Consider the following 27,215-nt stretch of genomic DNA (forward strand, 5'->3'; position numbering starts at 1 on the left):
TGTGATCCGTCACTGCACTTAACACGTTTCCACTGCTCTAAAGTCCAGTGCTCCAGTCTCTTCGGGGGCGTGGGTTCGAATCCCACCGCTGCCACCAATGTGAAGGAAACCCGGTTCCTCCCACGTTACCAATCCATGACATCACTACACAGGCACAGCTCTCCGGCGCCCCCTTTGTCTCTCAGGTCAATAAGGGAACTGCACCTAGAGCAAATGGCTGCCGGGGAGACTGCCCTGTTACCCACGCTGGGTATTCTAAGATTCGCAATCAGAGTAAAAGGATCAACCCAAAATTAATTTATGATTTAATTGCCTTAAGGGCGCACTATGTAATTACAAGAAATATACAGTCAAAATATATCAAGAGTTAGTCAGAGTAAAATATAACAATAATAATACAAGGCTTAAAGGTATAAAGCTGGAGGTCAATTTACCAGGTTGAAGGTCGCTTGTGGAAGCCGGGGAGCTCTGCGGTCCACAGGTATAAGACTTAGTTGCCGGGCAGCACCCAGAAAGCGTGTGCTTGCTCCCCTCTGGCTGGCATATGCCCTCTTGCTTAGTTCATGGTCATCTTCTTCTGTTGTGTCCCACTCTCCAAATGTCCCAGCTCTTAACCCTGCTGTGTCCCTCCCCCTGTAGCTGGGTGGGCTTAGCAATCTCCACCCCTCTGCATCCCTGCAAGATTTATTCCAATATCTAATAAATGGATAACTTCTCTCAGGATGATCGGATCAGTACCCTGGCGGTACCAGCGCATGAGGTTTGTTCTGCCAGTCGTATAGGGATCAAACCTGGACCCATTCGGTCGCTGTGGGAGGCTGATCTCCATATCTCAGGTTTCAGAACTCCCATGGACTCGGGGGTTGCACTGTCAGATGCGAAATTTCTTTAGGGCGAGGGGGATATTTTTTATGAGCCTGTACCTCGTACGATGCATCCATAATTCACGATTCCATGTTGGAGATGGTTCGACTGGAAGGCCATAATAGTCGTGTATCCTGTGGCCACTTGACATGCGTGCTTTAATTAAGCCCCCAGGCACCTTCTTGTCCCCTGCTGGTGTGGCTTCCTCATTGAGCTTTGAAGTACCTTCTGCCTGCTACACTTAGCATGGTAATGGAGTTAAGCTCAAAGGAACTTTATTCATGAGAAAAGATGGGGGCCAGGAGCACTCATCTCTGCAGACCTGTGACCAGGAGACAAAATGGAGTCACGCCAATCTCTGTTAGTATGCCCGTCCAATATGGCGGCCGCTCCCTCATCACAAGCTTGCACTCTTCGGAGTGCGTTTTCTAACAGATTTTGAAGGTGTCTGTGGGAATTTTTGCCTGTTCATCCAGAAGAGCATTTGTGAGGTCAGACACTGATGTTGGTGGAGTGGCCAGGCTCACAGTTTTCTGTTCCAGTTCATCCTCAATGGTTCAATTTGATTGAGGCCCAAGCTTTGTTTGTCCAGTCATGTTCTTCCATACCAAATTCACCCAACAATGCCTTTATGGACCTTGCTTTGTGCATTGGGGAGAGTCATGGGGAACAGAAAAATGCTTTCCCTAAACTGTTCCCAGAAAGCTGTAAACATCAGTTGGCCAAAACGTCTTGTGCTGAAACATTTCACTTCACTTGAACTAAGGAGCCATGACCGACTTCTGGGAAAAAAAGCCCCCTAATAATATCCCTCCTACACCAAACTGTACAGCGGGCTCACTGCAGTCAGGCGGGTAACGTTCTCGTTGCATTCACCAAACCCAGACTCATCCATCAGATGTCAGGTCAAGAAGTGTGATCCGTCACTGCACTTAACACGTTTCCACTGCTCCAAAGTCCAGTGGTGGCTGCTTTACACCACTCCCTCCGACGCTCTGCATTGTGCTTGGTGATGTAAGGCTGACATCATTGTTTCTCCTACGTATCATTGGGGGACACAGGACGAATGGGTGTTATGCTGCTGCCACCAGGAGGACACTAAGTTAAACACACACAAAAGATTAACTCCTCCCCTGCAGTATACACCCACAGGCTGGACAATCCAGAGCCAGTTCTTACTTAGTGTCTCAGGAGGCACTTGGGTCCTCAGGACCCCACCAATTTTTTGTTTTTAACGGAAGGGAGCGACAGGCAAATTTTCAGCTCTGATCTCTCCCGCACCAACAACGGGCAAGTACATGGAGCGTTCCTCCTGTATCCTTTCCCGCGTCGATGGATGCCAGCCCTGGCTCACTTTCCAGTGTGGCGACGGTTCCTTAGCGTTCCGATCTCCCTCCCTCCCTTTCAGGCGACCACGGGGACTAATCATCCACCTAAGTCTCCTGGAGCCAGGGCACAGCCGGACAGAATGTCATGGCGTCCGTGCAGCCGTCCACTGCATCACCACTGAACATAGCGGATGTTGCACGGCGGCAGAAGCTCTCCACCCTCTCCCTACTAAGGTGAAGGTGGATGGAGCATCGGCCCCATCGCACAAGGTAAGTGCGGGGGCCGACCAGCTGACAGGGGACCGCCCGTTCAGGGAGCCCTTATCCTCCCTCTAATGCGGCGCTGCAGCCGCGGGGCAGCTTATAACGGAGGCATGGCGGGCGATCCGGCGCTCTGTTAGGGCGGTGGCACAGTTTACCGGCCCTGGGCCGGACTCCACCCTCATACAGCAGGAGGGCGGTGGCAATGGCAGCGTTCCGACGCGCATAGCAGGGAATTCACCGCCCGCCCACGACACGCCCCCCTCTCTCTCTCTCTCTCTCTGGGCGCTTCTCGTTCCCGAGAAGCGCCCTTCTCACATCTCGGCGGCCATCTTGGACCAGGAAGTGCGCTGGCGGCTCTGCAGCACCACAGCGCACGGGACTTCAGGATCTCCCTGCCAAACACCGCAGAACCTGGTGAGACGCACTCAGTAGGATTTTCTCTTCCCCTGCCAGTACGCTCACTTCACAAATATGTCACAGTCTAGGCAAAAACGGACTGGAAAGACCCACTCTGTTATTTTTGCTGTGTGCACCTCCTGCAAGGTATCTCTGCCCCGAGGTCACACTACCCCGCTGTGCTCCGCCTGCGAAATGTCTGCGGCACAGGATACTCCGGCCTCTGACCCGGAATGTAGTGAGCCTAGTACCCCCGCATGGGCGTCCTCCCTTGCTCGATCTGTGGCATCCTTGGAAAGGACGATACAGTCCCTCCGTGACCCATCCCTTACCCAGGGCGCTTCCACGGATGATGTAACGCGGCCTAAGAACCCCTCTCGGCCTAGAGGTCGTACCGCTTCCAGAAGCCCTCACTCATCTAAAAAGAGGTCCAGGGTAATATCTCCGGTCCGTGATCAGCCCTCCGGATCAGAGAGCGAAGTCTCTCGCCACTCATCCCCGACTCATAGCAGGGAATCTTTTCTGGACGACGCATCCAGCGTGTCCTGTTCCCCAGAGTATCGTCACGACCAAGAGACCTTAGATTCTCTCATAGACTCTGTAAGTCAGACGCTACAGTTAGAGGAGGAAACCCCGTCCAAGGCGGTTCATCCCGTGTCATTCGGGCGAACCACAAAGGCTCATAGATTTTTTCCTACGCATCCTCAATTCAAGGACATTGTCGATCTCCACAGAGTCCGTCCGGATAAACGCTTCTCAGGTCAGAAGGCTATGCTATCGAAGTATCCGTTTGCTCAGGACCTTGCTAAGGAGTGGTCTCAGTCACCCTCCGTGGACCCGCCAGTATCGCGGCTAGCCACCAAGGCGGTTCTATCCTCCTCCGAGGGCGCGTCCATCAAGCATCCCACTGATAGACAAATTGATCAGATGGCTCGCTCGGCTTTTGAAGCTTCCTCGGCTTCTCTCTTCCCTTCTTTTGCCGCCACATGGGTTGCAAAAGCCATGACCCATTGGGCCGAGTCTTTAGCCTCTACAGCACTACACGCCGATTTACCCCCCGAGGTTTCTCACCTGGCCACTCAGATTGCCAGAGCGGGGGACTTTGTAGTTTCCGCATCCTTAGACGCGGCCAACTGTGCCTCACAGGCAGCGGCCAATGCTGTCACGATCCGCAGGTCCCTTTGGCTCAGGGACTGGAAAGCGGACTCAGGATCCAAAAAATCTCTCACGTCCCTTCCATACCAGGGCGAACGCCTTTTTGGGGACAAACTAGATAAAATAATTGCAGACTCCACAGGGGGAAAGAGCAAATTCCTTCCCCAGCAACGGACTTTTCGCCCCTTTCGCAACCAACAGGGCCGAGGTCGATATTTCCGTTTCGGCTCCAATTGGTCCAATCCTTCCTCCGCGCCACCCGGCGCCGGGAGAGGTCAGCGCAAGGACAGAACCTCCCAGCCCTCTTACAAACCTTCTCCCTCTTGGAGAGGCAGACCCAGACAACAGGGATCCAGGGGGCCCAGACCTAACAGGTCCCCACCTCAATGACTCTTGGCAGACGCCAAAGGACACCGACAGAGTTGGCGGCCGCCTACTCTTCTTTCGGGACGCGTGGCTCTCGGTAGTTCCCGACCGATGGGTCCGCGAACTGGTATCCTTCGGTTACAAGATCGAGTTTGTCTCTCTTCCCCCATCTCGTTTCTTCCAGTCCCCTCCTCCCAGAGCAAGGGTCCGTCAGTATTTTCAGGCCATAAGATCGCTATGGGAAGACGGGGTCATCATCCCGGTACCTCAGAACGAGAGGTACCAAGGTTTCTATTCCAATCTTTTCATTGTACCAAAGAAGGACGGCTCAGTACGTCCAATATTGGACCTCAAGCTCCTCAACAAGTACGTCCGTGTACGTCAATTCCGTATGGAGTCCCTCCGCTCGGTAATTGCCTCTCTGGAGGAGGGCGAGTTTCTTGCATCTCTAGATGTTCAAGACGCTTACCTGCACATCCCCATTCTACCGTCTCATCAGCGCTTCCTCCGCTTCGCGGTCCAGGGGCACCACTTTCAGTTTGTCGCCCTACCTTTCGGGCTGGCCACTGCTCCTCGGGTGTTCACCAAGGTCACGGCAGCTGCCGTGGCCATTCTACATGCTCGAGGCATAGTGGTGTTGCCCTACTTGGACGACATTCTCATAAAAGGCCCCTCTTTCCGGTCCTGTGCAGAAGCGGTAGACGTCACTATAGATACCTTTTTGCGTCTGGGCTGGAAAATCAATTTCAAAAAATCTTCCCCAGTCCCGGCCCAAACCATATCCTACCTGGGAATGATCTTAGACTCCTCTCAGGGTCTAGTACTTTTGCCTCCGGAGAAGGTATCCACTCTACAGAGAGAAGTCCGGAAGCTTACTCAACCTCGCTCTCACTCCCTGCGCTTCTCCATGAGGGTACTCGGCAGGATGGTGGCGGCAATGGAGGCAGTGCCCTTTGCGGTTTTTCACCTCCGTCCCTTACAACACGCCATTCTGGCAGTATGGGACAGGAATCCCGCCTCGCTCGACCGCCGTCTCCTTCTCTCTCGCCCAGTCAGACAGTCCCTCAGGTGGTGGACCAAGAGGTCCTCTCTGACTCGGGGGAAGTCTTTCCTTCCGGTGCACTGGCTGGTTGTCACAACGGACGCCAGTCTCTTCGGCTGGGGTGCAGTGTTCCAGCGCCACTCGACGCAGGGTCGCTGGTCTCCGCAGGAGTCCCAGCTGCCCATCAATATCCTAGAGATTCGGGCAATCAGACTGGCTCTCCATCATTTTCAGCCGTTCCTCTCCGGCCGTGCGGTCAGAGTCCAGTCCGACAACGCCACTGCGGTAGCCTACATCAACCGCCAAGGGGGCACTCGCAGCAAGGCGGCCATGGTCGAGGTGACGCTAATTCTCCGCTGGGCCGAGTCACATCATTCCATACTATCAGCAGTTTTCATCCCAGGCGTGGAAAACTGGGAAGCGGACTTTCTCAGTCGCCACAGCCTCGATCCCGGAGAGTGGTCTCTCCACCCCGCAATCTTTCGCCAGATATGTTCTCGATGGGGGACCCCGGACGTGGACCTAATGGCATCTCGCCTCAATTGCCAGGTTCCCGTCTTCATGGCCAGGTCCCACGACCCCTCAGCCTTCGGAGCCGACGCTCTCGTCCTCTCATGGCAGGGTTTCAGACTCCCATACATCTTTCCCCCAATTCCTCTTCTGACAAAGGTGATCAGGAAGATCAAGGCAGAACGGATCCCAGTAATTCTCATCGCTCCGGACTGGCCGCGCAGGACTTGGTATGCCGAGATGGTTCAACTGGTCTCAGACGTACCTTGGAGGCTGCCGAGTCGCGCAGACCTCCTGTCTCAAGGGCCCATTTACCACCCGAACTCAGAGGCCCTGTGTTTAACGGTGTGGCCGTTGAGTCCTGGGTACTGAGGCAGAAGGGGTTGCCCCAGACGGTGATATCTACCATGCTCCGCGCACGCAAGCCTTCTTCTATGCGCATCTACCACCGCGCCTGGAAGGCATACTTCGCCTGGTGCAGGAAGCGGGGACGTTTTCCCCTCCGCTTTTCTATCCCTCACATTTTGGAATTCCTCCAATCAGGCGTAGACTTGGGTCTTGCTCTCAGCTCTCTTAAGGGCCAAATTTCTGCTCTCTCGGTTCTTTTTCAGAGAAAGATTGCAAACAGATTGCAGGTCAAGACCTTCATCCAGGGTGTTTCTCATATGGTTCCGCCTTATAGGATGCCCTTGGAACCATGGGACCTGAATCTAGTTCTCTGTGCTCTTCAAGAGCCCCCCTTTGAGCCCTTGCATGAAGTGTCTTTGCTGTTCTTGTCTTGGAAGATTGCTTTCCTCGTGGCTGTCACGTCTATTAGACGTGTCTCTGAGCTGGCAGCTCTGTCGTGCCGACCTCCTTTCCTCGTGTTCCACCAGGACAAGGTGGTTCTGCGGACATGTCCGACTTTTCTTCCGAAGGTTGTTTCCTCCTTCCATCTTAATGAGGAGATTGTCCTTCCCTCACTGTGCCCTGCTCCTTCCCACCGCACGGAAAGGGCGCTCCACACTCTGGACTTAGTGAGGGGTCTCAGACGTTACGTCTCCAGGACGGCGTCTCTCCGTAAGTCAGACGCCTTGTTCGTTCTTCCGGAGGGGCCACGGAAGGGACTACCCGCTTCCAAGGCCTCCATTGCCAAGTGGATTCGTTCCGCCATCCAAGAGTCCTACCGTGTCAAGGGTCACGCCGCACCTCCGGGGATCAAGGCTCATTCTACCCGGTCAGTCGGCGCGTCCTGGGCCATCCGGCACCAGGCATCGGCAGCACAGGTCTGCAAGGCTGCTACATGGTCCAGTCTACATACGTTCACGAAACACTACCATGTGCACTTTCAGGCTTCGGCAGACGCTTCCGTCGGTAGGCGGATCCTACAAGCGGCGGTGTCTCATCCGTAGTTTGTAGGCTCGCACAGCATTTATAACTTCTGGTGACCCACCCAGGGACTGCTTTGGGACGTCCCATTCGTCCTGTGTCCCCCAATGATACATAGGAGAAAAGGAGATTTTTGTGTACTCACCGTAAAATCTTTTTCTCCGAGTCATCATTGGGGGACACAGCACCCTCCCTGTTAGCCTAGTTGGCTCAATTGTTCTTTTCAGTCTGTGTTTTGACTATGACTTGTTTTCTGTTTGTTTACTGGTTTACTCCTACTGCTTTGTTACCGAACTGGCTCTGGATTGTCCAGCCTGTGGGTGTATACTGCAGGGGAGGAGTTAATCTTTTGTGTGTGTTTAACTTAGTGTCCTCCTGGTGGCAGCAGCATAACACCCATTCGTCCTGTGTCCCCCAATGATGACTCGGAGAAAAAGATTTTACGGTGAGTACACAAAAATCTCCTTATCCTTTGGCTAATATTAACAATTGTAGAAAATACTGGACACTCAGTTATGAGTTCATTGTATTCATGAGGGAACCTCTCAGTGCTGATTAGTAGCAGATGACTGCTGTTTATTCACCCAAAGCAGCAAATCGAACACTGTGTGGATAGTCCCCTATACATTTACTTCTGGTGTATTTTGTGATTGCTGCTATATGTGTGTGTGTGCGCGCGTGTATGTGTATATGTGTATATATATATATATATATATATATATATATATATATATATATGTGTGTGTGTATATATATATATATATATATATATATATATATATATATATATATATATATATATATATATATATATATATATATATATATATATATATATGTGTGTGTGTATATATATATATATATATATATATATATATATATATATTTATTTTTAGTTTTTTTGTGCCATTTTGGCTAACAGGACAGAACTGTCCCCATACCATATATTCTGGTGACAGATCCACTTTAAGGTGATTTACGTGCATTTGGAGATAAGAATAGAATAACTGAATTCTGTACCCTGTGGCCCTTAGTATTGTAGTCCTGTATTCTTCTGATGGTTTTTACATGTGCAGGACATCTGTTTTAATCCATTTGTAAGTTTACAAATGTAGAATTCTTGGCAAACCTGTGGAATTTTTTTTTTTTTCCGGCAGGAAGAAGATTTCGATGAGGATGATGAGGACAATCTAGAGTCGCATCTCCATGGAAATTCTGTGGAAGTTTTTGAGTTGTCAGAAAGTGAAGATATAAGTTTTCCTGCAGATATGGACGCCTCTCAGCTGGCACTCAAATTTAAAGAGGTAGAGTGCTGCTGATGTGTTAGCCCTACCTCACTCAGTATTTGTATGTTACATATGGCAATAATGTTATGGGACCTGGGTGCATTTTATGTCATTTCCTTAAACTGTTAACAACATTGCAGAACAGTAGGATGTGTATGGAATAGATTCCTAATGTATCCCATAGATATAAGCTATTCCAATGTGATGCAAGAATTTGGTGTTCTTTGCTCACAGATAACATAGCATCCATTTTCATTATTGATTGCAAGAAGTTCTCCAACACAGAGCAGATACTTTATTACTCCCATCAGTCCTGTGTACAATCCCATAAAGGAATCTTGCCATAGGATAAATGCTATAAATGTATGACATATGGGCGTCCCGCTACCAAAACCACCCAGGCATCTTGAGAACGGGGCCTGCCGTGCACTGTTGTCAGTGGAGAGGTAACCACTCATGCGCGGATTTCTCTACAGCTCTAAAAATTACCAAGTAGGCGGGGGGAGGCCTGAATGTATCATACATTTATTGCATATCCTTTAATAATGCCATTAATCTGCAACAAAGGAATATCCCTTTTTTTAACCTTATGGTCTTAAAGGGGTTGTCCGGCCTTAGGCTACAAGTCGTCTGCAGTCAATCTACGTGACTGCAAACTTGAGATTCCTCGCAGCACGCACACTGTGAGGATTCTCCAGTGCCAGCAACTGACGCGTAACCACAAGTATGGGATTTGCATACATGCAGTGACATGCTGACTAGACTTGAGTGAGGCTGGACACAGTCTAGTCTGATTGTGGCCGGGAGTAAGCCAGTCACATGCTTGTGGTCACATGACCGCCCACTCTCAGCGCTGACTGCAGACTTGTATCCCAAGGCCGGACAACCCCTTTAAAGGCTTTTAAATATTTGTGTGGATTTCACAACCTCATTCACGATCATTGTGCTAAAATATTCTTTCGGTTTTTGGTGCAGAATTCACAACTAAAATGTCAATTAATTTGCCATCTGAGTGTGACCTTTACACTAGAGGTTTTATCGCATCGGTATACAAAGGCTAATGATGTAGTATTTTGTGTTTTACTAACTAGGATGTCTGTGGTTTTTTTTTTCTTCCCCCCCTTCTACTTAGCTTCAGCTAAAGCACGCTGTCACTACTGCTGAAGTCAACCAGCTGAAAGACCGGGTGAGTCCGCAGTGCTGGGTTTTAGCATGCATTCATGCAAACTTCACAGATCTGCTCCAATTTTCTTGTCACTTCTTGCTTTTAAGATATCTATATTTTATTGGGATGTGTTCCCGGTGTATAACGCTTATATAAGAGTGGAGCAGAAATGGGAAGCCTGAGTGTGACTGTCAGATGGCCGGTGTATTATACTGGGCATTTGACTTGTTCTTATCATACTGCTTTTTTTTTTTTTTTTTTGCATTTGATCCACATATAGGCTATTATTGAGCAATAGCATAGCACTGAGGCTATGTCTGTTTATTTTGAGCACCATATATCTGACATCTTGGGTCCTTCTTCACCTCTGTTATAGTTCCCCCCCGATAATGAGAAAAGGAAGCAGAGCTGGGATGAGTGGGGGTGGGGGGATTTAATAATTTGTCATTCTGTAGTTCACAAGAAGTCAGAAACTGATATCCTATCTACACGACACCTGATTCCAGGGTCAGAAACTTTTATTCCAGGGATGTGTCACTTATTAGGCTGTGTGCTGTAGTTTAAATACAATCAGTGTTTAATCAGCAGGAGGAGCTGATCAGTGCAGGACTAGGTATCACATGCTTGCTGGTCCATCAATCACTACTTTTCACTGGGCACAATTTTATTTTTTTTTTTAATCTACCTGATTTTAATAATAAAACTAAAATATCACAAGTGATATCTATTCTTTTAAAGATCAAAACTGCAGAAAATGAGAAGCTGGACTGGGAAACAAACCGAATAAAGTACCAACAGTCTGTTGAAGAAAACAAGGAAAAAATTAAGAAGCTGGAGACTTATTGGTTGGAGGCTCAGGCGCTGTGTAAGACCGTAAATGAACATCTGAAAGAAACCCAGGAACAGTATGATACCCTGGAGAAGAAATACACCAAGGCCAAGAAATTACTGAAGGATTACCAGATAAAGTAGGTTGTGTTCCCCTTTTTTTTTTTTTTTTTAATTAATTTCATAAATAAGAGTGGACCCGTCACTCTTTGTGTCCAGAGTTCGATTTTGGTACCAAAGCATTACCCAAACTTGAACATGAACCCAAACCGCTCTTTTGCTTGCTGACGCTCTTTTGCTTGCTGACGCTCTTTTGCTTGCTGACGCTCTTTTGCTTGCTGCCGCTCTTTTGCTTGCTGCCGCTCTTTTGCTTGCTGCCGCTCTTTTGCTTGCTGCCGCTCTTTTGCTTGCTGCCGCTCTTTTGCTTGCTGCCGCTCTTTTGCTTGCTGCCGCTCTTTTGCTCCCGCTCTTTTGCTTGCTGCCCCTCTTTTGCTCTCGCTCTTTTGCTTGCTGCCCCTCTTTTGCTCCCGCTCTTTTGCTTGCTGCCCCTCTTTTGCGCCCGCTCTTTTGCTTGCTGCCGCTCTTTTGCTCTCTACTTATAATCTGTCTTCTTTATGGTTCCCTTGTAACTGGAAACTGTAACATTATTTCCTTTTTATCTATAGGGAAATAGAATTTGAGAAGAAAGAGCTGGAACAGAAGGAGCTTTTGAAGCAAAAGGACAGAAAACATAATGAACAAATGGATCTTCTATATGCACGGGTATAACACGTATACCTATTGTAGCTGAATACGAGCTTCCTAATGTTAATATCCAACCTTATAATTTTATAATTTCTATGCTTGTTAATTTCTTGATTTTTTTTTTTTTTTTTTTTCTTAAAAGGAATCTGTAGTGGGGTTAACCTTCAGGAAACTGAATAAAATGATACTTTGACACTTGCGATCCGACGTCTTATTTCCGAAAAATTCACATTGTTCTTAATATGTTAATGAGCTGTTTAAGATCTATGGGCCAGATATAGATCTCACTGAGAATCTGCTTCCAGGGATTATTTTAAATGAAAGGAGGCATTACTAGTGTGAGATCAGGAGAGCAGACTGTCAGCCGTTACATGTCTCACACTGGTAAAGCTACTTGTTATGTAATATAAGGTCTGGAGGCAGACTCTCGGGGAGATCTATGTCCGGCCCATAGATCTTAACAGCTCATTTACATATTATGAAAAATGTGGATTTCTTTAGAGTAAAACATTGTATCGCAAATATCAAGAGATCATTTTATTTTAACTTTCTATTACCTACATGCCTGTACGGACTGCTTAGGATGGTAGATCCTACTGACAGACACCGTTTAAATGCATTTAATTGGGCAAAAAAAAATTTCAACTGTTTCATTATAAATCGTGCATTCTTTTTCCTTCTATAGCCTCTTTGTGGCACTGACTATTGCTGGCTGCAGAATGAGTCAGCTGAGAATCTGTTGGTGAATTCATTCCGACGGCCCAATGGGTGAATTTATAACTCTTTGATCTGTCTCTTTTTAGCTGCTTTATGTCCACAGATCACATCAAAGTTGAATGTGCCGGGAAATAGAGCCTGTAAAGAGAAAAACTGTGTACAATTTTTAATGAAGTCCGATTCCAAATTATTATTTTTTTTATTAGCCCTCAAATGCATGTATTTAAGTAAAAAAAAAAAAAAAAAAAAAAAAAAAGTCCCAAAAGGTAAACAACCTCTTTAATACTATTTGTAATCAGAGTAAAACAATTTTTTTTTTAATACAGCGCTCCAAATCACTCACATGATTAGTAAAGTTCTCTTTATCTTCAGCTGCCACTAGAGGGAGCTCAGGCTGATTTCTGACAAGACAGAAGTGTATTATTTAACTCCTGTGTGTGCAGAGGATTTGGAGCTTTGTATCGGGGGGAAAGAAAGCAGCGCTATTCTGCTGAGAAAAAAAAAAAAAGTTGTTATAAGAAACATGCTTATTGAAAGTTGACATTCACTTTAAGCAAATTAATGATTTCAGAAGAAAAAATGAGCAATGTGTTTTTGACCCAGAAGATTATGAAACCACTCTGTATTAAGGCTTCATTAAAAAAAACTAATTATTCCAATTATTTTATTTCTATAGCTCCTATGCAGACTGCTTAGTACGAGCGAACAAACCTTGTATAGTCTGATCCTGCAGTCATACTAGTGTACGTTCGCTTAGCAAGAAGTACAAGACTGCAGGCAGCATAACTGTAGGGGCAGACGGGAACAAAAGTAGCCAAATAGTAGGAATTTATTTTTTTATTTTAACCTATTAATTTCTCATTTTAGATACATTTATGCAATATCAAAATGTGATTCTTTAAGTGAGCTGCAAGTAACTGCACATTTTACCTCCTGTGCCTGCTGCTTATTAATTGGTGAACATATTAAAAATGTTTTTTATTTATTCTATTTATTATGGAAAAAAAAAGTTTTTATTTCCTATTGTTTTGCATTGAGCAAGCTCCGTCGGACACCAATATTATTTTTTACATGGAAAAAAAAATGTATGCCAAAAAAAAAGATAAAATTTTTCTAGGAGTGATCCCTTTAATTGCTAACCAGAAATATTTTATATTTGCAAGCTTTTGGAGCACATGGTCTCCTTCATCAGGATTAGCCAATAAAAGTATCACTCCTACAATACTTTTATACCCCCAAAAATAACAATATTGGATTTTGAGTCAGATGGAAAATAAAGAAATGTGTGCGGTGCGGGAAAAAATGAATAATGCTACACTTTGTTAGGAGCAAACTATCATTCTATTTTGCTGTGCCATGTTCGAAAATGTGTTTAAGAATTCGGAATTGGCCGTGTACAGCAGTTGTGTAGGCGGCAAATGTTAAACTTAAAACTTCTTCCCAAGATGATTATGATACTTTCCAAACATATTTAAAAACTCTCAAATCGTTGCCGGCGGTCTTAAAATAGACGTAATTGCGTACGATCTAATGATCTAATGGGTAAGAATGAATTTGTGCAGTTATTAAAGTGTCTGACTGAATGTCGTGTTTTATAAGACGCTGAGGAATGTTCTCATGAGTATACATCATTCCTATGTAGACACACACACACACACACACACACACACACACACACACACACACACACACACACACACACACACCCCTTGATTTCCGATTTCCTATTCTTTTGCGCATTTGTCACACTTAAATGTTTCAGATCCTCAAACAAATGTAAATATTAGACAAAGATAACGCAAATTAAGACAAAATGCAGTTTTTACATTGAGGTCTTTATGATTAAGGGAAAAAGAAATCCACACCTACAGGGTCCTGTGTAAAACTGATTGCCCCCTAAACCTACTAACTGGTTGGGCCGCCCTTAGCAGCAACAACTGCAATCAAGCGTTTGCGATATCTGGCGATGAGTCTTCTACAATGCTCTGGAGGAATTCTGGCCACTCATCTTTGCAGAATTGTTGTAATTCAGCCACATTGGAGGGTTCCCGAGCATGAACCACCTTTTTAAGGTCATTCCACAGCATCTCCATCAAATGAAGGTCAGGACTTTGACTAGGCCACTCCAAAGTCTTAATTTTGTTTTTCTTATGCCATTCAGAGGTGGACTTGCTGGTGTGTTTTGGATCATTGTCCTTCTGCATAACCCAAGTGCACTTCAGCTTGAGGTCACAAACTGATGGCCAGACATTCTCCTTCAGGATTTTTTGGTAAACAGCAGAATTTATGGTTCCATTTACTACAGCAAGTCTTCCAGGTCCTGTAGCAGCAAAACAGCCCCAGACAGTCACACTAACACCACCATAGTTTACTGTTGGTATGATGTTCCTTTTCTGAAATGCTGTGTTACTTCCACACCAGATGTAATGGGAAATACACCTTCCACAAAGTTCAACTTTTGTCTTGTCAGTCCATAGAGTATTCTCCCAAAAGTCAAGATGTATTGTGGTAAAACTGATACAAACCTTTATGTTCTTATTGCTCAGCAGTGGTTTTCATCTTTGAACTCTGCCATGCAGGCCATTTTTTCCTAGTCTTTCTTATGCTGGAGTCATGAACACTGACCTAAACTGAGGCGGCAAGGAGGCCTGCAGGTCTTTGGATGTTGTTGTGGAGTCTTTTATGTCCTCTTGGATGAGTCGTCACTTCGCTCTTTGGGTAATTTTTGTCAGCTGGCCACTCCCAGGAAGGTTCACCACTGTTCCATATTTTCTCCATTCGTGGATACGGTCTCTCACTGTGGTTCGCTGGAAATGGATTTGTAACATTTTACAGGCTCATAGATCTCAATTTCTTTGTTTCTCATTTGTTCCAGAATTTCTTTCGATTGCGGCATGATGTCTAGCTTCTGAGGACCTTTTGGTCTACCCCACTTTGTCAGGCAGGTCCTATTTAAAAGTAAACCTGTCAGCAGGATGGTGCACAGTAACCTACAGACAGTGTCAGGTCAGCGCTGTTATACTGATTACAGTGATACCTGGTGATGAAATCAGCCTTGTGGTTGTTGTTTATTTTTTATTTTCAGTTTTGAGTTAATGATCTGCTCGTATTTCGGGGCAGCCTGTGGGGGTCTTCATGTGGTGCTCTGATTAGGTATTCATAATGCGGACTGCTGACAGGTCACTGATCCCGCATTGCAATGTTCTCTTGCGCGTGCGCAGTATGCTTTGCCCAACTGCGGGCAAAGCTGGAGAGTAGTAGTGCGCATGTGCCCTACTTATTTCCGGTTATGCCCACAGTTGGGCAAAGCATACTGCGCACGCGCAAGAGAACATTGCAATGTGCACGTGTGAAATATGGCTGCGAACTACAAAATTTGTGAGAAATATTGTGTACTGCAAGGAGGGGGTGGAGTGAAGGACCAAAGACAACGCCAGTCGGTCCGGACCCAACTCATTAACATACAGCACGGGTGAAATAAAAAAGGTATTTTTGGGTGATACATGGGGAGTCAGGGGGTTTCAAAAGTAGTTGGGAAATGCATAGCTGACCCTCAATCCAATGATATTTGTAGCTGATAAGCCTAAAATGTGGTGACAGATTCCCTTTAATAATAAGAACCTTCATTTAAAAACTGCATCTTGTGTTATCTTTGTCTAATATCTAAATTTGTTTGATGATCTGAAACATTTAAATGTGACAAACATGCGAAAGAATAGAAGATAGGGAAGAGGGCAAACACTTTTTCACATAACTGTATATGTATGTGAATCGTGTCTATAGGATCTATGTAAAATAACATCTGCTTCCATTTTTAGATTACAGGTCTTGAGAATAAACTCTGTGCATATGACCAAAAGCTCCAGGTGATCCCGAACGATGAACACAAAAATGAGGAATCCACGCTTCAAACTGAGACGGCTCCTGCCGAGGTGCCTGGATCAGATGCCTCTACCCTCCTGGAGTCTTCCATATCGGGTAATTGTAAAATAAATAAATAAAAATAAAAAAATAAACTTAATTGGATTTTCAATAGTGAAACATTGAATTTCTATGAATTTATCAAGCATAGCGTCGCCCTAAATATAAAGGGCCCAATTAATCTAGAATGGCATTGTTGTACTGGAATCGGACACTCTTGAGTCATGAAGGGGTGAAAGCCTTTTCGTGAATTGGGAGCAGCATGCACCTTGGGGTGCACCACCCCACAAATCCAACTCTAGATGGTCGCCATGCTCCGTCCCGCTCCTGCTCTGCTTACTTTATAAGATCTGGGTGAAAATGTTGTGAGAGCGCCAAATGTTGCATAATTCTAGAACGGCTGCCACTTGTGCCAACATTATATGACTTTTTTCAAAGCTTTTTATGCCAGACTAGTGGCACAATATTTTTCAAGAATCAGCCCAAGTTTTCTAAACTCAGTGCTTCTAGATGTGAGTTTAACCAGTCATTTTACGCATTCCTTTTTTTCCCCCCTGCTTCTTCATTCCTTACTTAATTTAACTTCATTCCTTATTTACTTTTTTACGCGTTGTACCCCCTATAAGATCACAATGGGCGTGTGAGTCATTTCAAAATTTTAATACAAAAATTACACGCACGCACGCACGCATGTGAGTGTGTGTGTATGTATATATAATTGTTTATTCCTATGTTGGTGTGCATGGCCCCCTCGTCCCTATGCTGGTGTTCATGGCCCCCTCAGAAAAACATTACAAAAAAGCATAAACCATTATACTTGCCTTCCCTGCACTTCCTCGCAGCTTCCTGTTTCAATGACAGCAGCTTAGTTGCGCTTTTAAGCAGTGCATGGCAGTGACATCATGCGCTGTTTACAAGCCAAGGAGAGCTTCCGGAATACTCACTGCACCCCACGCCGGGACTATGTGCATGGAGAGCAGTGAATATTCATTACTCTTTAATAGCGGGCACAGTGTTGGCTGCAGCTGCCACTTCCTGAAGCTGCTAGGCGTTGCCATGGGCTGCTACTAAAGGGAATGAATATTCACAGCATTCCACGCCTATCGGAGTAGAGAGCGGTGAATATTCATTCCCTTAAGTAGCAGGCACACAAGAAAGCCCGGCAGCCACAGGAAACCGGCTGCTGAGGCTAATAGCTTGTCCGCTATTAAAGAATAATGAATATTCGCTACTCTTCACTCCCATGGGCATGGAATGAAGTGAACATTAATTTCTCTTTAGCAGCGGGCACAGGAGTTAGCTGCAGCCACTGTCTCCTGCCTCCTGTGACCCGCTGCTCCGCCGATACCGCTCCCCCACCTCCCCACCACAGCCAGAGTACGTACAGTCAGCTTCCTGGCTGCAGAGATGACTGGGTCTGCTAAAACCTAGCAGCCATCACGGTCTTCTGGTATTTGGAGGTGGCATAATCACCAGGATGGGAGAAGGAAACACTTCCTCAGGGTTTGTGTATGCAATGTGATGAGCACGAGTTAAATTATTGCCGATCAATAACATGATTAATAGCTTGTCAGATGAAATGATCTTTTGGTTTGCACAAAATATTATCGTTCTCAGCAGCGCATCGTCTTGTGCAATTTTCTTGTTTTTCGGATTCCAGGTAATTTTGCAGTGTAAATGACATCTTCGGTGAAGTAATGTGGCTGTCCCTTCCCAATCAGCCAGTTCCGTACACGCGCAGCTTTTCAGTAGGTGCCATCCTCCTCTTAGAGATGCCGTAGACCAGACCGTTTAGTCTGCAGACAGATACTCTTGTTAGCGCGGCATCATGAAGTTTAACGTTCTTAATTTCCTTTAGTGAAGAGTCGATAGATGCAGCGACATCCTGACAATCTGTGAATGCCACTTTATTTTAGATTTTGATGCATGTGTGGGAGACATCCAACGTTTGGACACCAGCGCCCACAAAGCCAAAGCACAGCTTGCTCTTCAAGTGAAACGCCAGCGACCGTCAAGGAACAAAATAAAGGAACAAAAAGTTGTCAAGGAACTAAAACTGCAGTCGGAGGTGAGACTATAAGAATCAGATGTCTTCTCTGCCTGTTTAATAGCCGTTTTAGGCTCCTCTGGTTGCATAACATCGGCTGTTTATTAGTAGGATATTTATGATGAATCCGATGAAACACATTGCCTATTTCACCAATGCATACCATAGGTACTACCTAATGTGCAGCAGATCGGTGCTGGTGGTCTGAGACCCCCACCGATCACTTAAAAAGCTGCTCATCAGGCTGGAGCCATGAGTGGTGTACGGAGCATATGGGCGCTCACAATCAACTTGGTAAGTTTATTCACTTGCATTGAAACAACTTTTTGCGTGGCTGGACAAGCCCTGTAGAGGATGAAATTCTGACCACCTATGGCCGCTCCTGGGGAGAGAACACTGTATGCTCACTACACGGCTCCCAAGTGGCTCCATCATAATTTAGTAAGATGTGAACCCCTATGGTTCCTTAAGTGGTGGCTAGGATTTTATCATTTCCATTTGTGGCAATGTGATGAAAAATGAGGGATATGGAACCACTGCATTAGAAAATCTGAGCTCCGACACCAGATCTGAACATTTTCTGATCTTTACATAATTGGTTTTGTTTTATACTGCAATAGTTTTAAACTTTTGAAAGTTCAACCAATTTAGGAAATGTATCCCACTAATGTGTCCTAATAACACCGTACAGGAGGATGAAGTAGAGGAAACCCTACCACCCGAAACTGTAAGCCCTTGTGAGAAAACAGACGACTCAGAGGACCAGCTCGGGTCTCAAGATGAAGATCAAAGGATTGAAAAGTCCCAAGCGGCAGAAAGTTTAGGTAGTCTCCTGGAGTCAAACCCTTCCATTTCCACTTCCTCCTCCCCGGCCCACAGGACTAACACTGAAACCATTCTAACCTCCAGTCAGTCTCCCACTGGGGAAGGGCTAGCTAACAGGAATACCAAGCTGAGAGAATCTAAAGGCAAAGGAAAAGTCTCCAAAGGTAAGCTCAGGCAGAAGGTCCGCTATGTGTGTACAACAGACCTGGGTTTCACATGGTAACTATATCAAAATTATAATTGCCCAAATTTTTACATGCCAGTGTATAGTGACAGCTAGTGGTTGTAACCATGAATACCTAAGCTACTGCAATGGCCTGCACATTGGGTAGGCGACATAAGTTATCAGAAGTCCTATACTACATTTCTAATTGGAGATATTTGCTAATATTATTACTCTTACTACATATTGGGATAGGATCTTGGAGATGGACGTCTTTGATTCACGCTGCACCGCTCAAGTCTCGAGGCTTGTCCTCCATTGCAGCCGATGTTCACTCCATTGCATGGCATCATGGGCGCCTTTGACGCTAACTGGGCCTCGCGACATCGTGATGTCAATCCGCGACTTACAGTGGGGTAAAAAAGTATTTAGTCAGCCACCAACTGTGCAAGTTCTCCCACTTTAAAAAGATGAGAGAGGCCTGTAATTGACATCATGGGTAGAGAAAACAAATCCAGAAAATCACCTTGTCTGATTTGGCAAGATTTGTTTTGCAAATTATGGTGGAAAATAAGTATTTAGCCACCTAAAAACATGCAAGATTTCTGGCTCACAGACCTGTAACTTCTTCTTTAAGAGGCTCCTCTGTCCTCCATTCATTTCCTGTAGTAATGGCACCTGTTTTAACTTATCAGTATAAAAGTCACCTGTCCACGACCTCAAACAGTCACACTCCAAACTCCACTATGGTGAAGACCAAAGAGCTGTCGAAGGACATCAGAAACAAAATTGTAGCCCTGTACCAGGCTGGGAAGACTGAATCTGCAATAGCCAACCAGCTTGGTGTGATGAAATCAACTGTGGGAGCAATAATAAGAAAATGGAAGACATACAAGACCACTGATAATCTCCCTCGATCTGGGGCTCCACGCAAAATCCCACCCCGTGGGGTCAGAATGATCACAAGAACGGTGAGCAAAAATCCCAGAACCACACGGGGAGACCTAGTGAATGACCTGCAGAGAGCTGGAACCACGTCACAAAGGCTACCATCAGTAACACACTACGCCGCCAGGGACTCAGATCCTGCAGTCCAAACGTGTCCCCCTGCTTAAGTCAGTACATGTCCTGGCCCGTCTGATGTTTGTTAGAGAGCATTTGCATTATCCAGAAGAGTATTGGGAGAATGTCATATGGTCTGATGAAACCAAAGTAGAACTGTTTGGTAGAAACAAAACTCGTCATGTTTGGAGGAGATAGAATGCCGAGTTGCATCCAAAAAACACCATACCTACTGTGAAGCATGGGGGTGGCAACATCATGATTTGGGACTGTTTCTCTGCAAAGGGACCAGGACGACTGATCCGTGTACATTAAAGAATGAATGGGGCCATGTATCGTGAGATTTTGAGTGCAAACCTCCTTCCATCAGCAAGGGCATTGAAGATGAAACATGGATGAGTCTTTCAGCATAATAATGATCCCAAGCATATCGCCAGGGCAGCGAAGGAGTGGCTTCATAAGAAGCATATGAAGGTCCTGGAGTGGCCTAGCCAGTCTCCAGATCTCAACCCTATAGAAAACCTTTGGAGGGAGTTGAAAGTCCGTGTTGCCCAGAGACAGGCCCAAAACATCACTGCTCTAGAGGAGATCTGCATGGAGAAATGGGCCAACATACCAACAACAGTGTGTGGCAACCTTGTGAAGACTTACAGAAAACGTTTGACCTCTGTCATTGCCAACAAAGGATATATAACAAAATAGTGAGATGAACTTTTGTTAATGACCAAATACTTATTTTACACCATAATTTGCTAAATAAATCTTGCCAAATCAGACAAGGTGATTTTCTGGATTTTGTTTTGTCATTTTGACTCGTAGTTGTGGTCTACCTATGATGTCAATTACAGACCTCTCATCTTTTTAAGTGGGAGAACTTGCACAATTGGTGGCTGACTAAATACTTTTTTTCCCCACTGTACGTCATGACTTCACAAGGTCTAGTAAGTGCAAGAGTGCCAAGGAGGTCGGGCTGAGGATGCCAGGTGCAAAAGTAATAACTGACTGGATGAGAGCAGTGCCACTCATATTGTCCATTTCTGTATTGGCAAACTTTACTATGCTGCAAAAAAAAAAAAAAAAGTAAAGTATACTGACCAGCCTAATGGAGGCTGAAAAAACAGCCAGTCCCCATTTCTCAGTGTGTACAGCAAGCTTTGGGCTCCAACACCGTGTGATCTGAGCCTTGGGAGGAGCTGATCTAAAGGTCTTTTATCTACTAATGTTTTTTTTTTCATATTATTTAGCTGTTTGAGGTTGATTACATGTGATATTACCATATTTGCTGAATGAGTGAGCATTCTGATTTGCATTAAAGGGAACCTGTCACCCCAAAATTCAAAGATGAGCTGCGGCCACCGACATCAGGGGCTTATCTACAGCATTCTGTAATGCTGTAGATAAGCCCCCGATATATCCTGAAAGATGAGAAAAAGAGGTTAGATTATACTCACCCAGGGGCGGTCCCGCTGCGGTCTGGTCCGATGGGCGTCGCGGTCCGGTCCGGGGTGTCCCATCTTCTTACGATGACGTCCTCTTCTTGTCTTCATGCCGCGGCTCCGGCGCAGGTGTGCTTTATCTGTCCTGTTGAGGGCTGAGCAAAGTACTGCAGTGCGTAGGCGCCGGGAAAGGTCAGAGAGGCGTGACAGATTCCCTTTAATGTGATCCCTGCTAACTGTTACCCATTTTTTTGTTTTTTTACACCCCACCCACTTATTACATCTAACTACAGCAGATCGGGGTTTTATAACCTTAAATTCCAGAGGAGAAAACGAAGAAAACTGCGAAATTTGTCCCAATACGTACCATGTAGAAGGCTTCTTTACATGTCCGTTTTTCTCTCGTGTATGAAAAACCAGACTTCTTTTCATCAACGTTTGTTCTTACGATCAGTGATTTTCTTGTATGCAAAACAGAAAAAGAAAATTGCAGAGCTTCTCCCACCCATTACAATCTTAAAAACGGCATCCACGTGCTGAAGGAATTTTATTTTGTGGCCACTAAAAATGGGCATGTGACCCACCCAATAGACTGTAAGGAGTACGTGATATATCTGTGAAAAATGGACGTCTGAATGAGGTCGCTTTTGTATATAAAGATGAATGATTCGCTCTTTTCATAAGATTATTAAATATCTTCTTCCTTCTCTCCTCTGGAAGAACATGATCCATTTCATAATGCTATATTCATGCTTTTACCTGATGGATCGCACAGAAAATACACCTTATATTTGCTCTGTGCTATAGGTAGTATTGGTTTTATATTTCCTAACAAAATGTTTGTGACTTGTATTTTGCCTCATAGATGACAGGAAGAGTGATGAGAAAGCTGCAGAATCCAGTGAAAACACAGCAAAGCACAAAAGAAGATTCCCTGATTTTGGGTATGAGTCATCAACACTTTCTATTCCTGTCTTTTGGTAGTTTGTTGCGGTTTTTTTTTCTGCATTGTTTAAAGGGAGTCTGTCACCCTCCCTGTACGTATATGACTTATTAATATGGGCATACAGGTAATAGAAATGTTACACTGGTCCTACCTGTATGTCTCATATTAATGGTCTTGTTGCTGAGAAATGTTATATTCTGTCTTTATGTTAATGATTTCTTCCAGGCTCCGGAGCGTGCAGTGCGTGGAAGAAATCCCCAGCCTTCTCTCCTCATTATAATACTACCCCCCTCCCATGCATGTTAGCAATGGCCTGCGCCCTGAACTCCCTAAAAAAATCCATACTTCATTCTCCCTTCTATGGGCACTGCATTCAGGGATCTTCTGTGCAGGCGCCAGCAAGTGACTGTGACCTCTGCCGTGCGTGACGATAATGTGCTCTCCCAACTTCCTCCTTGCATAGTCATCACTAGGAACCATGTGTACTTTGTGATGACTATGCAGGGAGGAACTGGGGAGAGCACCTTATTGGTGCGCACACTAGAGGTCACAGTGACTGCACAGAAGATCCCGGAGTGCAGTGCCTGTAGAAGGGAGGAAGAGGTGCGTATTGTGGAGGAAGTGCAGGGTGCAGGATTCTGGGGCCATAACGGACGCGCATGGGAGGTGGCAGTATTGTAATGAGGACAGAGGGCAGTGATTTCTTCCATGCACTGCACGCCCCGGAGCCTGGATAGAATATAACATCTCCACAACAAGAGCATTAATATGAGGCATACAGGTAGGACTAGTGTAACATTTCTATCACCTGTATGCCCATATTCATAGGTCATATATTCATAGGTTATATGCGTCCCAGGGGGTGATGGATTCCCTTTAAAAAAAATATATGTATATATATGTATGTATGTATGTGTGTGTGTATATATATATATATATATATATATATATATATATATATATATATATATATATATATATATATATATACACATACATACATACATACACACATATATATATATATATATATATATATATATATATATATATATATATATATATATATATATATATATATATATATATATATATATATATATATATATTAAAAATGGTCCACAACTGGCTCTGCCATCACTTCACATTCTCCGACTGATGGGTGCAGTTATCACCTGCATCCTGCCACTTTTTGCTAGACACCGGCCTCTATGTATCTAAGTTGAAATTTCCTTTTAATTAATAACTAAAATTTAAAGGGAAATCTGGTCAAATGTTTTTTTTTTTTTTTTTTTTAATGCCATGAATATAAGTGAGAAATCACATTGAAATCTTTGATCTTCAATCGCCACTGATTTCCAGATGGAAAAGACACCAAGAAGTGCTTAAATCCCTGTAATGTTTTGTCTGGAACTCAGAAGGCAGGGGGAGCGGTGCGCTCCTAAGGCAGGTTGAGAAAACGGTTTTAAAGCCTTAGTATTGAAACGTGACCATACCACTGACAGTTGCCCCAGTAGTTAGGGGGGGGCTGCAGCTTGGAATCTTACAGCGGCAGGACGTTGCTGGTAGTTACCGACAGGCGTGTACATGGGTCTCTGCAGAAGAACTATGTACATTGTCCTCCGCTGGTTGGTTTCAGTGCTTTTAAAGAATTGTTGCAAAATGTGTTTTATAACTGGTTCATTGTAATTGTTTTTGTTGTTTGTTTGTTTTAGGGGACTGAGAAAATCTGGAGGAAAAGGCAAAAAACTAGACCGGGAGAATCAAAGGGGATCATTGGATAGTCGGTAAATAGAATATGAAGTAGTAGATTCAAATCCCACCAAGGACAACATCTGCAAGGAGTTTGTATGTTCTCCCCGTGTTTGCGTGGTTTCCTCAGGGTTCTCCGGTTTCCTCCCACACTCCAAAGACATACTGGTAGGGAATCTAGAATGTGAGCCCCAATGGGGACAGTGCTGATGTCTATACACCACTGTGGAATATGATAGCGCTATGGAAGCAAAGCATAATAGTCCGTTTTCTTTTATGTACTTTTGAATGCAAGTGGTTTCAGAACGAAATATTTTTCTGTTGCTAAAAATTCTATAGCTTATGCCTTTGACGTTTCCATAATTGTAGAAATCTTCTGTATTTAGTAATTTGCAGAAACCACCTCTGCTCCCTGAGGCTAATTGTCTGTAGTCACTTCCCTGCAGTTCAGTCTCCGGTCTGCTACTTATAAGACACCACCATGGATTTTAGGCAAGGCAAGGATGGTGAAAGACCGATTCATGGATTTCACTAATGGAGCTTGCAGGAGACTTTAGTTGAGGTTGGAGTTGTCCTTTAAATGTAACACAGTTCAAAACTGCTTTTATATTTTGAGCCATTGTAGAGATTGTGATTCGGGATCAGTTCAAGGCAATGTATGTGCGCTGTCAAATTATAGTTAAAGTTGAAACAATGCGTCAAGGTTTCCTAATTCTGTTCTCTTATTTCCAGTGGATCCAGGGAGTTGCTGGATGATGCTGGAAACTTGTCCCTGTCGGATTCGGATTCCCCGGTTCCCACGTGCATGCCCTTTTCTTGGTTCGGCGAGAGCCACAAAGAATCTGCCTACAGTGGTAGCTTGTCCTTTCCCAGCTCCGACCCGGTTGATGAGCAGGAGAGGGCTCGACTGAAGGTAATGAATGATCGGATCTTTAGATGATCATTAACATCTAAGTTAAGATGCTTGAACTTTTTGTTTTTTTAGGAACTCGTTTGGGGTCAGTTGCACACGCATAGCCCTATTTGGCTTATGAACTTTGTGCAGCCAAAAGATACACAATACCACATCAATGGCCTATGGCCACCAGAACAGAGCCTCTAAGACCTCCTTCTACCTTGCCAGCATCCCCAGTGCTTCGTCTGATTAGTAGACTTGGTGTGATGTCATCATTGCGACGTGCCACACAACCGTGACATCACACCAGGCTATTAATCAGACGAAGCACAACAGGTAGGAGGCGGTTCGCATGGCTCCTATCCGGCAGCCGAGGACTAGTAATGTGGCTGCAGAACAAGGGTCCAGCAAATCGGTTTGCTCGATTCTAAAATCCACACATTTCCCTTACACTCAAGCAACTAGCTAGGGAATCGAACGGAGCTGGGTTTGATGCATAAAAATAGTGTAACGTTCTCTGCAGTTCTTGAATGTACAAGTACCGTCCCACTTGTGCAGTTCCCTTGTTTTCAGTTTGTGGTTTACGTTCTGCAGGAGAAGCAAAGATTTCAGGACACATCAGAAGAACCAGTTTGAATCAGCTGCTTGTCCCTTGTGAAACTATGCTAGGAGAGTCTTTAAATATTCATGTAGGCATGGAAGGCTGTGAAAACATTTTTAATGGACGGTGCTTGGAAATCAGGAAGCTATTTCAGGCAAATGCAGTAGACCTCTTTTAAAGCAGAACTGTCCGCTAAATAAGCTAACCTATGTAAGGAGAGCAAATCGGCTACAGGTCCTTAGTCGGAGTATCCAAAACTGTGCTCTGTGTCAGGCGTAGCCATAGTTGGAGTCTGGTGTATTCCTAATGAGCACCCTGCCCCTTGGGGGTGGGCCGTGATTTGATCATAGTTTGGATCTGGTGTATTTATGAAGAGAATACTCTGCCCCTCGGGGGTGGGCCGTGATTTGACCATAGTTAGGATCCGGTGTATTTGTGAAGAGTACTTCTCCCCTCTGCCCCTCGGGGGTGGGCCGTGATTTGACCATAGATTGAATCCGGTGTATTTATGAAGAGAGTAACTCTGCCCCTCGGGGGTGGGCCGTGATTTGACCATAGTTTAGATCCGGTGTATTTGTGAAGAGTACTTCTCCCCTCTGCCCCTCGGGGGTGGGCCGTGATTTGACAGTCTGCTGAGTATGCAGGTATAGTTTATCTGTGATTTGGCTGTAAACCAGCTTAGATTGTACCGGAGAGGGGCAGGGCACCCTACATGTCAGCAAGCTCTGACGGACTTATTCCAGATTGGCATCGTGAAGCTAGCCAAACGTGGACAACATTTTTAATATAACTTGATAAAATGAAAAAAAAAATGCTTTTTATTTCAGAAAAAACATGCATTTTCTGTATTTAGAATCCCCCCCCCATGTGTTCCTATACATTCCTCATTTCCATAAAAAACTTAATACACTGCAACAGCCCCCACCAGAGAAAAATACCCCATAATTGTGCACATCCTGATTTTCCATTTGTTTGCAGGTGTTTTTTTCCCCCCAGTTCATTATATGGTACATTAAAGGAGTCAATAACCCTTTCCCAACTGACACTGTCCTTTGACAGCGGGCTATACGGGTCGGAGTTTTGATGTTGCACTTACGTTTCGGCTCCTGCAGTTTAGCTGGAGCAGGATGGCTCCTTCGCTTCCGGGGACCATGAGCAGAATACAGAAACGGTTTAACACCACTTCGGTCGTCTTTTTTTGTCGACTAGCAATGAAGATGTTTCCAAATGACTAATAACCTGAGCAATTAATACAATAAGCTTAGGGCAGAACATGAACAGTATTTGTGGCCCGGCCATTAAGGGGATTAAGTAAATACAACTCCTCTCACAAAAAAACCAAGAATTTGATACTTGCTTAGAAGGCAGGGATGGAAAGAACAAAATTACTAGCCATCTATGACCTTTAGTATATTATTGCAGTCCACTAGATGGTTATCTCTTAGGCTGTGATGACGCCATGTGGTGGCTTCCATTCCTAAGTCACAGCAATCCGATCCAACCGCAGCCCCCAGGGGACCCCATTTACCAGTAA

The 27,215-nt window shown here is 45.0% G+C and overlaps 1 protein-coding gene across 6 annotated transcripts in view; it reads left to right on the forward strand.

Annotated features, from left to right (window-relative positions):
• Window positions 1–27,215, forward strand: part of LOC143784440 (neurabin-1-like) — a 97,781-nt gene that overhangs the window by 56,316 nt on the left and 14,250 nt on the right. For 4 of the 6 annotated variants that reach the window (XM_077272687.1, XM_077272686.1, XM_077272689.1 and 1 more), the window contains exons 7-16: window positions 8,451–8,597; window positions 9,712–9,765; window positions 10,483–10,712; window positions 11,238–11,334; window positions 15,852–16,011; window positions 17,871–18,022; window positions 18,693–18,990; window positions 22,353–22,431; window positions 24,149–24,220; window positions 24,918–25,098. In XM_077272687.1, the coding sequence (XP_077128802.1) occupies window positions 8,451–8,597; window positions 9,712–9,765; window positions 10,483–10,712; window positions 11,238–11,334; window positions 15,852–16,011; window positions 17,871–18,022; window positions 18,693–18,990; window positions 22,353–22,431; window positions 24,149–24,220; window positions 24,918–25,098 (1,470 nt within the window). The remainder of the gene's footprint in view (window positions 1–8,450; window positions 8,598–9,711; window positions 9,766–10,482; window positions 10,713–11,237; window positions 11,335–15,851; window positions 16,012–17,870; window positions 18,023–18,692; window positions 18,991–22,352; window positions 22,432–24,148; window positions 24,221–24,917; window positions 25,099–27,215) is intronic. The other 2 variants (XM_077272690.1, XM_077272691.1) reach the window with 1 other exon arrangement.

The sequence above is a fragment of the Ranitomeya variabilis genome, chromosome 7, assembly GCF_051348905.1.
Source record: "Ranitomeya variabilis isolate aRanVar5 chromosome 7, aRanVar5.hap1, whole genome shotgun sequence".
Classification (NCBI taxonomy): Eukaryota; Metazoa; Chordata; class Amphibia; order Anura; family Dendrobatidae; genus Ranitomeya; species Ranitomeya variabilis.